At 23.2% G+C, this 13,173-nt stretch overlaps 2 protein-coding genes across 2 annotated transcripts; one reads left to right on the top strand and one right to left on the bottom strand.

Moving 5' to 3' along the window:
* Positions 1-1,272: 1,272 nt before the first annotated feature.
* On the top strand, positions 1,273-4,685 carry LOC112600155 (GPI mannosyltransferase 4). The gene is made up of 6 exons (XM_025347327.1): positions 1,273-1,467; positions 1,950-2,169; positions 2,251-2,416; positions 2,483-3,006; positions 3,100-3,519; positions 4,290-4,685. The coding sequence occupies exons 1-6, from the start codon at positions 1,356-1,358 to the stop codon at positions 4,639-4,641; spliced, it is 1,794 nt and encodes a 597-aa protein (XP_025203112.1). The 5' UTR covers positions 1,273-1,355; the 3' UTR covers positions 4,642-4,685.
* Positions 4,686-6,368: 1,683 nt separating this feature from the next.
* LOC112600150 (histone deacetylase 6-like) lies at positions 6,369-10,682 on the bottom strand. The gene is made up of 15 exons (XM_025347321.1): positions 10,561-10,682; positions 10,300-10,480; positions 9,678-9,775; positions 9,438-9,611; positions 9,188-9,380; positions 9,026-9,085; positions 8,844-8,933; positions 8,680-8,786; positions 8,148-8,350; positions 7,958-8,088; positions 7,346-7,528; positions 7,117-7,265; positions 6,891-7,029; positions 6,695-6,821; positions 6,369-6,631 (listed from the first exon to the last, which is right to left on the bottom strand). Exons 1-15 carry the CDS (start codon positions 10,659-10,661, stop codon positions 6,369-6,371), a joined length of 2,199 nt encoding a protein of 732 aa, XP_025203106.1. The 5' UTR covers positions 10,662-10,682.
* Between the last annotated feature and the right edge of the window lie 2,491 nt (positions 10,683-13,173).

Raw genomic sequence — 13,173 nt, 5'->3', positions numbered from 1 at the left:
ATTTATAGGCATAAGAAATTTTCATTGTTTTTGCTTTAGATGTCGACAAAAAATTATTTGCTGAATCAAAATATTTAAAAATATAAAAATTACACTGGCACAATTTTTTTTATATGCATTTGAAGTTCTATTATAGAAGAAATTACTTATTAGAAAGATAAATAACAACATATCAATTAATTTGTTATAATTTAAAATAAATATTCGTAGAAACTTTTATGTAATTCATATTAATATGAATTTTACAATACACAATTACATTTTTGATTTCTTTCAAAATAATATTTATTTATTAGTACTATGAATCTATTTTTACTTTTTTACAGTATTTACAGAAAATGTTATTAAATTTTGTGTAATATAAGGTGATATTTATGGTATAAATATTTATCAATATAATAAAATAAATGCAATATTTTCAGAAAATGTTATGTCTATCTACTATAATACTATAAGTACCTACTGATTAAATATGCTTAATCAGTGCCCATAAGTAAAATAAATTACTTTAATAGCTAGGTACTAGGTAGGTATGTCAAAAAAACAAATCACTTGATGATGTAGGCTGATAGACAGTTCTGTTTTTGTTTAGAATCATTTTTTATTAATAATGAAACGTGTGAGATCAGTAGCACTGGAAATTTAAAGCACTGTGATCTACTATACGAGGCCACATGGGATGGCACATTTTTATATGCGACATAATTGTATTTAATATTAATTTTATTCTTTTACAGAAAAATACTTAAACTTTAGTTAAATGAAAAAATAATTACATAATATATAGAAAATGTAATTATGTGATGAAATTTTGTTGTACCTACAAAAGTGATTTTTTTTTTTTAGAATGAGGGCAGCAAATTTTTAAATCCACCCCTGGAAATCGCTCCATTACATTATTTTTTACATTACTCACACATACAAATAGAAAGTCTAATTAAGATTTATTACCAACAAATTTACAAGATTCGCATATATGCTCTTGGAAAAAAGTCTAAGTTAAAAGTTAAACTCCTTAAAAATTATTTGCAATTTAATTCTTAATGAAAGTAGTACAGTACCATCCATCGAAAAAGTCGACAAAAGTAAATAGTAAATATCCATTATCCAATATCCATAGATAACTAATAACTATTAACAGTATTAACTATATCAATCGCGTGCACTTATCGACTTCAACCATATTGGTCCATAGCACAACTATAACATGGTAATAACCGCGGTGACTCGCCCAATCATGATAAAATTATTTAAATGATAACAACTTAAAACTTCATAGTTCATATCGTGATCAACAAACAAGCTCTCTCCAACTTAAAAACTAAGTTGAATTTTTATATTTTTAATATAATATTATGTCACCAGATTATGGTTGCTTGGTGGCATTTAGAATATTATCTACTATTTTCGTACAAAATGGCTATATTCATCCTGATGAATTTTTTCAAACGACTGAAATCATCACTGGTAAGCTCCTAAACAGTACTTTTTATTGAGTTATTGAAGTATTTTACTCCTAATGTTACAACTCTAAGTTTTTACTTTAAAAAAATAAACAAATGTTTTATAAATATATAGGTACCTAATCTAATAAATTTATTATTTTAATATGATTTTCACTCACATAGATAACATTAAATGTATGTATGTGTTAAGGTCTCTATTTCATGATGATTAGCTTTAATTATGATTAAATAGATTAAGTTGATTACTATGTTTATAGTAAATATATAATATAATTAATAGTTACTGAGTTTTATACAATTAATAATAATTCTCAGTTTATAACATTTTTTTTGTAGTAGGTAATAATTTAACTTGAAAATTATTTAAAAATGATTATAAAATAATAAATCCCTTTATTTTTTTGTTAGAAAACTGAGTTAAAAGTAACATACTTTTGTAACATGAAATAAATAAGAATAATAAATAAATAATTTTAATTTTAGGTGATGTCTTTGGAGTTATACACGGCCGCCCTTGGGAATTTAATAAAGACACACCAGTTAGAAGTATAGGTTTATTATATGGAATTTTTGGCATGCCATTATATATTGCCAAATGGATTTTTAAATTATTTAAAATTCAGTGGAATCCTTTTCTATTGATGTTTGTTTTCCGATTAGTTACTTGTGCAGTGTCATTTGTAACTGATTATTCATTATATAAGTATGACAATAATATAATAACAACAAATTTCATTGTATATTTTTAAGTACAAAATAATATTATCGATTACACATTTTTCAGGATATGTAAATTACTCAAACTTAAGTCTAATAGGTATTTGTTACTTCTTTCAAGTTCTTATGTTATAATTGTATTTGGTACAAAAACATTTACCAACTCTTTAGAATTGGCTTTAGCATCGCTTTTGCTGTGGAAAGTTGCTGACAGTATGACTGTTTCAGATAAAGTAAGTTAATTATATATAATAATATATGTTCTTTTTAACTTATTATTTTTAAATTCTTTTTTATAGGTTTTAGTTGCTGAAAATGAAATACGAAATATGTATGCCTTTCGTACATCAATAACAGATAAAGTGTTGATGAGCCGTAAGCTGCGTCTATTACCTAGTCATCATTTTTCTCATTGTTTGGAAATTGGTACCATTTTAGCCGTTGGTACCTTCAATAGACCAACTTTTTTACTATTTGCTGTTACCCCTATATTCTATTGGGTTTCCAGAGGATTTTCTAAAAACAATGATCGTTTTATAAAAATATTCAATTTACGTTTTATAATATTATTTCTATGTACTCTACCTGGAGTTGTTATGTTTATTCTCATTGATTCATTTTACTTTGAACATATAACAGAAAACAAAGTCAATTTAGTCATAACACCTTTAAATTTTATCAAGTATAATATACAACCTTCAAATTTGGCTGAACATGGTATCCACTTTCGAATGACTCATGCCATCATAAACATGCCATTGCTTTTCAATATCTTAACTCTACTCTTTCTAGGACGTTTACAATTCAGTTCTTTGATAAAAATGTAAGTATATTGGTTTCACAGATAAAATGTTACAACCTTTCAATCTATATTCATATTGTTTAACTAATTCATAAATATTATGTATTCTTACAGTATTTTAAATCATCATTACCATTTATTACCAAATATTTATGAAGTTAAAACTTTAATGATGGCTAATGTGATCATTCCATTGTTCCTGTTATCAATTTTTCCACACCAAGAGCCCAGATTTTTGTTACCTCTTTTATTACCAATTGTATTTTCTACTTCCAATTATTTTTCTACTTCCAAGTATTTTTCTAGTCATTACATGAAGAATTTTAAACATATACTTCCAATTTGGTGTTTTTCTAATATTATTGGATTTATATTTTATGGTTACCTGCACCAGGCTGGTATTATTCCAATGATCTCATATTTATTTCAAGATATTAAACATGCAACTAATACCTATTTAATTCATAGTCATACATATTCTATTCCTGTTGGCTTATTAATGGTTCCTCAATCAAACGAAAGTTTTCTTTACACGTAAGTTAATAATTTTTTATTGCTATTGTATTATTTATTTTAAAATAAATTAGAATATTTTATACCATGTTGTGTCATGACATATTTATAACTTTCCAATGAAATTGATTTATACGTGTATACAATTATAAACAAAACTTATAAAACAATTTTTTTAACATAAACATTTTTAAAATTATTAAAATATAAATTACAGTACATTATAGTATACTATTCTATTTAATTTGGAATGTATTTTTATTATAACTAAATTATTCACCATTTCATCATAATGTCAAAACTTATTGTTATTAATTGGGTTCAGAAGTTAAAAGAGCAAAAATAGACAAAATATGCACAAAAAAACTACAGGAAAAAAAAAATGTTTTAATTTCTATTTATCAATAAATAATTTTTGTTTATATATAATCATATTAAATAAATAAAAATCAATAGAAAAATTTGTTGTGTAGAAAACAGTTTATGAGTTGACAATAAAAATATATTTTAAATATTTTTGAAGTTGTATATTAAAATATGTTACATAAGTCATAAAATAAAAACATACATTTTATTTAGAAAACATTTAATATAAATTTCAAATTTCTAATTTTTTAACTCGTCATTATATAGAATGGATTTCTAGCTTAATTTATTAAAGATGAGAGCATATAGAAAAATATGCAAATCTTACTACTTCTAAGCCCTAGTTATAAAAGTATATCTATTATTATATAAATATTTAATAATATATTATTTCTATGTTAATTAATGATTGTTAAATATTTTAGGAATCAACGTCACATCAAAGTATATGATCTTGGTTCTTCATTGGATCCCAATGCATTGTATGACACTGTGATGAATATTATTAAAAATATTCCTTATAAAGAAGAACTTACAGTCTATTTTTCACTATCTGGTTCTTTAACCAAGCAATTTGAATCAGTTGGTAATGCATCTAGTCTTGCATACACAAAAAAAATGTTTTTTCCTCATTTGTCAATAGAATCATTACAATTTTATTTCACATCCATGATAGATTTATTGTACCATGACAACAATATGCCTTATATTAGTTTGACAGAACTTCGTGATATATTTTCACTTGTACTTTATAAAATTACTATAAAGACTGAATAATAATACAACATTGCATATTTTATTATTTATACAATTATATTACTTATTAGTTATTACGGTTTTAACTTTTATATTTTTAGATGCATTTTCAATGTTTTTTTGTATTACAATATACAATTAAAGCTTTACAGATTACTTAAGAGTAATTAATAATTACCATTTCCTTAAATTCAGGATAACAAAAATGCAAATTCTAGTCATCAATTTTAACTATTTTTGGTTTTCTATGCAAACTTTAAGAAAGATATGGTTATAAATTAAATTTATCACCTATTTTTTAATCGTTGAGACTTGTCTCTCAACCAAATATTATCGATAGACTATAGAGTATTATATTCTACCAATATTTTATTAAACTATATGTACAATTGTATTGAAATTTTATAGTGAAAAATATTTAAACTTGAATTATACATTTAGAAATAATAATAAATCAATTATATCTTGGTAATAAATACTATTATTAATTTACATCTATGGAATATATGCATTAAGTTTAATATATTAAAAATTTAATTTTATATTTTAATTCTTAAATGTTTGATGACGTAGTATGATATACTTCACGACTGATATTAACTAAAATAAAATATACCTTATATTTCTACTATAATAGACATTAAAAGATATTATAAATATAATATTACTATATTAGCTCAAGATACTTGTTCTCCAATAAAAAATAAATAAGGTGTGATTATAATGTTGTTTTTTTGGAGGGGGAAGGGAGAATTTCTATAATTCTTTTATTTTATGTACTTACATAAATAATTTGGAAATTTGAGCCCCTACTTGCCTAGAACATACAAATTGTTTTTAATCCAGTTTTGCAGTCTGGGGAATCAATTTTTCATTTAAATAACAATTAAAATCCATATACTTACCTCACATCTATATAACAAAAAATAAAAATAGTTTCCATGCACTAATACAAAAATATGAGATCATTATCAAAGTTAATACAGAAAACCAATAAATACCTAAAATGAAATATTTTAATTCAAGTCAAATATTATGGAAAATATATATTTACACAATTTAAACTTTTTTGTAGTATAGTGTTGAAGAGAAAATTATACTTTAAACAAAAGTAGTATTAATACATAATTTACTTATATTTGAATTGGTATAGATACACATTCAATCATTTATTCAAAACCTATAGTATAGTTCAATTTTTATCATTAAAAATATTTTAGTTTCAATATCCCATACTATTTTACCTCATGTGCATAAAAACATTTTATAGGTTCAGTGTTGATATCAATAACTTATGAAAATTGTATTTAAAAAATTAAATATAGTATTATTGATGAAATAATTTTACTTATTAATATTATGCTATTATAGAAATATTAAGCCAATTATAATTTATTGCATGTGATATGTTTTTTTTTTTTTTAGTTCTTAATATTGTGTAATATTTGTTCTTAAGCTATAGGTTTTTAATTGTGATCACTAATAATTTACTATACTTCTTAAATACATTTTAAATAAATTAAATTTATTGTACATTTAATAATATAACAATGCATTAAACTACAATATTTTTATTTTTCATTTAAAATTAAAAATATATACAAATTTTCAAACTATACTATGTAATTAGAAAATTTTGTTATTTATATGAAAATAATATATGAATTTATAAATTATACAAATTGATTAATTTGTAAACTATTGTTAAATAATAATTTAAAATATAAACTATAAATTATTATTTTACTTTAAAATTGCAATGATTTCCAGTTATTTCTGTGGTTTTTTATATTGTTAAGTAAAATATTTTTGGATTCTAAATTTAATAGATTTGTCACGCACAATTTTGATATTGATTTACCAAATAAAGCTTTTGAACACTGTAATAAACATTCATTTCTATATATTGAATTATCATGGACATCTTGTTCATATAAGATGAGTCTTCCATTAGCTAAAGTACTTAACCATTGAACGAGATATCCATACATGATAGGAGTCATTTGTATACCTAAAAGTAAAAGTTTTTATTTTTTTTTTAATAAATATTAAATAAATATTTATTAATTTTTACCGTTAATGTTATTTATATTAGAGTAGAACTTTGAGGACACAATTATCAATTCGGGATTATATTCATAAGCGATTGGTAAAATCAAATGTTGCATCATTATAGTAAATTCTGCTTCATTCAATATTTTCTAAGCAACAAAAATTAATAAATAAATTATAAAGTTTGATCAACTTTATTATAACTTATTGATTACTACTTTTGACCATGAAATATTGACATGATTGTTCTTGTTTATAGTTGTTGAACTATTTAATAAGTCATGCACTGAAATAATTAACATTTGATCAGTAGATAATGTTTCTGTAACGTTTTCATTCAGTTCGATTATTAATATCCTGTAACACAAATATAGTATCATGTTATAGGTTAATATATTTTAACAATTGAGTATGATATTTTAATAAATTATTTATTATCAAAACCTTTTCAAGTAATATTTTTTTATGGCGTAGTTGGCACCAATAATGGAAGCATTTAAAGTATATGAGGTTTCATTTTTTCTTAAGGTTGCAATTGATGACGATACAAATATCCCAGATTTAATTTCATTTTTAAATATTGAATCAATGATCTGTTACCATTTTTATTTTAAATAATAAAATATGATTATTAATGAACGTGATTTAAAAATTCTTAAGTATTTACTACAACCTGCAATAGTGGTCCAACAAAAAAAGAAAATATTTTAAATACTGGATCATCTTCAATGAATTTATTACTGATGATGGTAGTACTACACTGCTCTTTGTCAATATAATTCTGTTTGCATATTTTTTCTTTGATGTACTCAGTTGAATAAACTATTTTAAATTCTTCAACTGTCAATTGATGTTCCTATAAACAATTAAAATGTTATTCATAATTTATTTTAAATAATGTAATTTTTATATACTCTTAAATATTTATAAATTATTAACAAATCCCCTGAAATAAACAGTTTTTTTTTTTAGGTATTTATTTTTCATTTATAATATTATATTGATAATTTGACAACATTTATACTTTTGTCAACCTAATAAACACTCAAAAGTCAAAGTAATTTAATTAATTGATAATTTTAACTAACTTATCAATTAAATGTAAAATAAAAAAAATAATAAATAATTTTGATCTATCATAACATAACAAAATAGTAATTAAGTTTATAAGTATAAATTGTTGGTTAAAAAGATATTATAAATGAGGTTATTTGAATTACAGTATTCTGGTTATTTACTTACTTAAAATAAATTTAATTAATTTCAATTTAAAACATAATATTACCTTTAAAATATGTAAATTTCCAATTTTTGAACTCAAATATTGATAGATTTCACTATTTTTTAAATTGTTTGAATGCTCAATCTCTTTGGATGTTAAACCAACTTTAATTTTTGGGTTGAATAGTTTAGTTTCTTTTTAAATAGTAAAATTTATTAAGTATTGTTTAATAAAAATATATAGCATTGTATACCTGTAATAATATTGTTTAAAATTATATCAAAACTTGAAGTATCAATTTTTGAATACATATTTCTTGTTGGATATATTTCTGGCTTTTCATCAAAGAAATTATAATAAATTTCAGGTATTTTTTCTTTATAAAGAATATTATACTTGAAACAATTCCAATAATGTCTATGAGCATAAATCACATTGCCAATGGTTTCCATTACACTATAATAACATGCATTATTTGAATGGTATGAAGTTATAAATTCAACTAAATACACTAATCTAAAACTTTCTTTGTGAATTAAAGACATTTTAAAAATGTTTTTATACGATTGAGTATATTTTTAACAATATATTAAAAATCTATTTAAGAACTGTTTTCAATAATAAGCAATAGAATTTTGAATTTATGAAGTTTAAAAAAATATTATGACTTGTGAGTATTACCCAAAATAACATGGTTCATTACTATTCTATTCTAAACTTTAAAAATATTCATTAATAAAAAAAAAAAAATTATTCAGACTAGATTTTAATTTTGTATATTTTACCTTTTACATGGTTGTTGTAATGACCCAATAACTGGACATGGATCTCCCAATAATGCTCTTAATGTCAATGCTGCACTTTCAGCCAAACTCTTCAAGTAGTAACCTCCCTAAACAATTTATAAAGAAATTAAATTTTATTTAAAATATGCTGAACTTACACATACCTCAAGTATAGCGACTACTCTACCACAGCTAAGATTCATTAATTTTTGTGTAATATGAGCATAACATGCTGGAGTAACTAACATTTCACCCTGGAATAGTAGATTTAATTGGTATAGGTATTAAATATATAACATTTATAAACTAATTGTATAAAATTAACACAAATAAATAAAATAGGTACTTTAGGATCCCCAAGGGCTGAATCATATCCACTTGAAATAATTATGAAATCTGGAGAAAACTTTAAAATAAATTGAATAAATTATTTATTAACCAAATTGATAATTATGAGAAGTATTTATTATCACAGTAGGTTTTTTTTATTATTATTATTACTAATTACCTCGGTTGCCAAAGGAATTAATAAGTAATGAATTATAGCCATATAATCTTCATTTTTCATTCCAATGTCATTTAGAGGAACATTGATATTGAAACCAGTACCGTCTCCATTGCCTATATGATCAAAATCACTTTCTCTTAAATTTGGCCAAAACTGTCCATGCTCATAACGATGAATAGAAAAATATAACACTCTAATTGAACAAATTTTTATAACACTAGTTATTAATCATAATTAACTAAATTTTTACCTTGGGTCTTCATAAAACATCTGTTGAGTAGCCTGACCATGGTGTATATCCCAGTCAACAATAAGTATTTTTTGGATAGCTGTTTTGTCCAATAAATATTGAGTAGCTATTGCAACGTTATTAATAAAACAATAACCACAGTATTCAGACTTCATGGCATGGTGTCCAGGAGGTCTAACAATGATTTATTAAAAAAATAATGTAATAATGTGAATTTATGTAAAATTTATAAATACACACCGAATAAAAGCCATTCCATTTTTTACATGACCATCTACAACTGCTTTGACTAATTCAATTGAACTACCAGCTGCAAGTAGGGATTGTTTGTAAGTTGACTATAAACATTTAAAACAATATAGGTACCTTTAATATAACATAATAAACATATAATTTTATAATTTGAGAAGGTATTTTTCATTTAATTATAATATTTTTATATTTTATAAATGTATTTATTAACAAATAAAATTATGTTTTCAGCAAATATCACTAATTTTGAACTACCTATTTGTCACAAAATAAATGTTTAAATATAACAAAGAAAAGCTACCTACTTATCTTTACTTATAACTAGTCTACATTTCCAGCATATCTCTCCAATAAATTTGTCAATGAAAAAAACAAAAATAAAATACTAATATAAGAAATTTTAAAAAATGTTTTTTTTTATTTCTGCAATCCATACTAGACAAGTATAAGTAATTAGCGTTCTGATTGTTATTTTAAGTATTAAAAACTAAAATATTATGTCATTATTTAATGTATAAGTACCTATGATTATCTATTTACCATTAAAATAGGTTTATAATTTGCATCAAAATATATAGTATTTATAAGTTATATTTTTTAAGTGACATACATGGTGTAGATATATTGAATCATATCTTGAGGACAATTGTTCCAATTCTTCATCATTATAGTGCTCTGTACTTTCTAATAAATCAATATGTTCCTTCATGTGTTTAGATAGTAATTCTTCTTTGGTAGCTTGGCGTGAGGATATTTTAGTGCACCGATCGATCAATCCCAATGAATTACAACTGTATCAATTAAACAGTATGCTTAGATAGTTAATTAAATATAGTACAATATTTTAATTACTCCTATGTAACAAACTTACCGCTCTAGTATAGATATATATCGCTGTGGATTTTCTGAATAATATTCATCCCATAAGCATTTGTGTGTGGTAAAATTATTATCATAGATGATGCCAGTCATGATGTCTTAGATAATTGTATAAATATACTTAACACATAATATTACAGAAACCACTGCAGGTAAATCAAATTTGAAGTAATAAAAATGTACAAATGTGAGTATTTAGTATTTACACTAAAATAGTTATTAATTTATTATTATTTATTAGTTGAATCTATAATTATAGGTATGATAGATATATTGTATAAATAAAAAAATAAAACAGCACCTACCATTTAAATTATATAAAAAGCATTTGATATTTCATTATATACTATGCATATTATATAATTTATAATTTATATGTAAATATTTATCATAATAGTTGAATTTATTTTAATGTTGATACTGGAGTGGTCTGCAATTACTATAGCTCATCATATCGATGCAATTAATGCCCCTCCACTAGGTCTCGAATCTCGATAAAACCAATAGGTATTCATTGAAAGATTTTAAAATACCTACTTGTTTCTAAACAATAAAAGTATGTTAAGCGTGTTAAGGTACAATTTATAATCACATAAAATTGAAGTTATTAGTGTAGACTGAAGACACCTGTGTTTTTACTTTTTAAATAATACCTAAGAGTGCCAATGCAAAAAAAAAACAGTTGAGAACCACTGAGACTGAGCCAATGATTGACTGATTTAGGGAATATTAAGTACCTATAGTTATAACTTATGGCATATTATTATAGTATGTAAACAGTAAACACGAACGAGCGCACTCGATTTCAATAACATAACTGATTAAGTGATTAGGTGGTAATCGTCGATCCTGAAATTAGTGGTTACTAACTGTCTGCTGTCTGCTTATTACTGATTAATCTATATTGATTGCCGATTGGCTCAAAATTTTAATTTTTTGAATTGTGTTCAATAGACAGCCGACAAAGTATAAATACTAAATAGGTAAGTGGAGAATATTTTATTACTTTGATATCAATTTTTTTTATTGTTACGTTTAGCCTATAGGCTATGGATATTATGTTTATATTTACTATATTATGATGACCGGACGACTTCAATTACTCTAGAGTCCAGATTATAAAACCATAGGTATTTATAAAGTTGCTGTTTCTAGAACGAAGAACCTGTACCTAATAAAAATATAAAATGTTATATAATAATATTATTATTATTATAGTTAACCTATATTCTATAATATGTATAATAAATAAAAACATAAAATTATTTAAATCAATTAGAACTTTTTGATTGCTGAATATAGTAACTACAACCATGGTATCTAAGTAATGTTTACCTACAATGACTATAATTCAAATTTCACCCGTTCGCATACGCTGATATACCTACTAACACAATTATTTTATTCAAAAAAAAAAATGTTTATTTTACTCAAGCATATATGAGTTATAGTGAATTAATTCAATTATAGACTATAGTCGGACATAAATTATTCAAAGAATGATAATTGTGAGTTAATAATTTTAAGCTTCTTAGAATATTAATATAATATATTAAACGGCGGAGAATACTATTTTCCCGCCATTGACTCCATTGTTCATTTTCCTCTAAAAAAATAATAAACGTACTTTCCGTTTTTATCCATATATTTTTGTGTATAATAATGTATAATCTTTTTTCTATAGTACCTATTCCTTAATATATACTTATAATACACATAATATATAATCTTATTTGGAAAAAAAATAATAAAACATTCATCGAACATTAAGTAAATTATCATTAGTCATTACTCATTACACATTATTTATTCCAAAAGTTTAATGTGATTATTTTTTTTAAATAACAAAATATTTGTTGAAGATACATTTGTCCATGATCATACTTTTTAAATGAAAATAATATCCAAGTATAATTAAAAACAAAATCTTTGAAATAATCAATATAACGGTCTATTAATTAATGTATTCTTAATAATTAAATAACTAAAAGTAGATTTAGATAGAACACCAATAGTTGATGTTTAATAATTATAAATAGAGATACGAATGAAATCAATTAAAATGTCCCTAAAACCAAAGAAAATATTCTAAAATTGCTACAGTATTTTTTCTTGTTATTTATTTGAAAATTATACGAAAACCTGAATTATTTTTTATAATGAGTTATTATAAAAAATCATCAGGAACTAATATTTTACATATTTTTAGATTAAACAATTTTATGAAAATTCAGCATTTTAACATGCTTGTTTATTTATATCGACCTAAATACATAATTTTGGGTACTATGACGGACGACGGTATTCACTTAATATGTTGTAAATTATTATTATTGTATATAATACTATTGCTTATATAATATAATAGTTATTTTATATACATTTGTACTTAATTATATTCTAAAAGTCTAAAACCTTAAACCATAATAAATATAAATTATCTATTTTGTGTATATACCCAAACAATACTTAATTTTATTTAGTGTAGAGATGATAACAATAAACATTTGTCATCGATACCCTTTATTCGTCAATCGCCGTAAAGTATGCAGTATGCCTGGGCATCAATAACATTTAACTGGCACTTTATCTGACTATTTTTTTT

This window comes from Melanaphis sacchari, unplaced genomic scaffold (genome assembly GCF_002803265.2).
Source record: "Melanaphis sacchari strain LSU unplaced genomic scaffold, SCAv2.0 Contig61_pilon_pilon, whole genome shotgun sequence".
Lineage (NCBI taxonomy): Eukaryota > Metazoa > Arthropoda > Insecta > Hemiptera > Aphididae > Melanaphis > Melanaphis sacchari.
This window is presented reverse-complemented; position numbering and strand designations above follow the sequence as displayed.

Bases quoted from the DNA above. Each gene is read 5' to 3' on its own strand.
- LOC112600155 (XM_025347327.1), top strand. From the start codon at position 1,356: ATGTCACCAGATTATGGTTGCTTGGTGGCATTTAGAATATTATCTACT. The intron at 2,417-2,482 runs GTAAGTTAATTA...TCTTTTTTATAG, and splicing joins GTATGACTGTTTCAGATAAA to GTTTTAGTTGCTGAAAATGA. The intron at 3,007-3,099 runs GTAAGTATATTG...GTATTCTTACAG, and splicing joins TTCAGTTCTTTGATAAAAAT to TATTTTAAATCATCATTACC.
- LOC112600150 (XM_025347321.1), bottom strand. From the start codon at position 10,661: ATGACTGGCATCATCTATGATAATAATTTTACCACACACAAATGCTTA. The intron at 8,934-9,025 runs GTACCTATTTTA...CTACTATTCCAG, and splicing joins CAGCCCTTGGGGATCCTAAA to GGTGAAATGTTAGTTACTCC. The intron at 7,030-7,116 runs GTTTTGATAATA...TTTGTGTTACAG, and splicing joins AAAAAATATTACTTGAAAAG to GATATTAATAATCGAACTGA.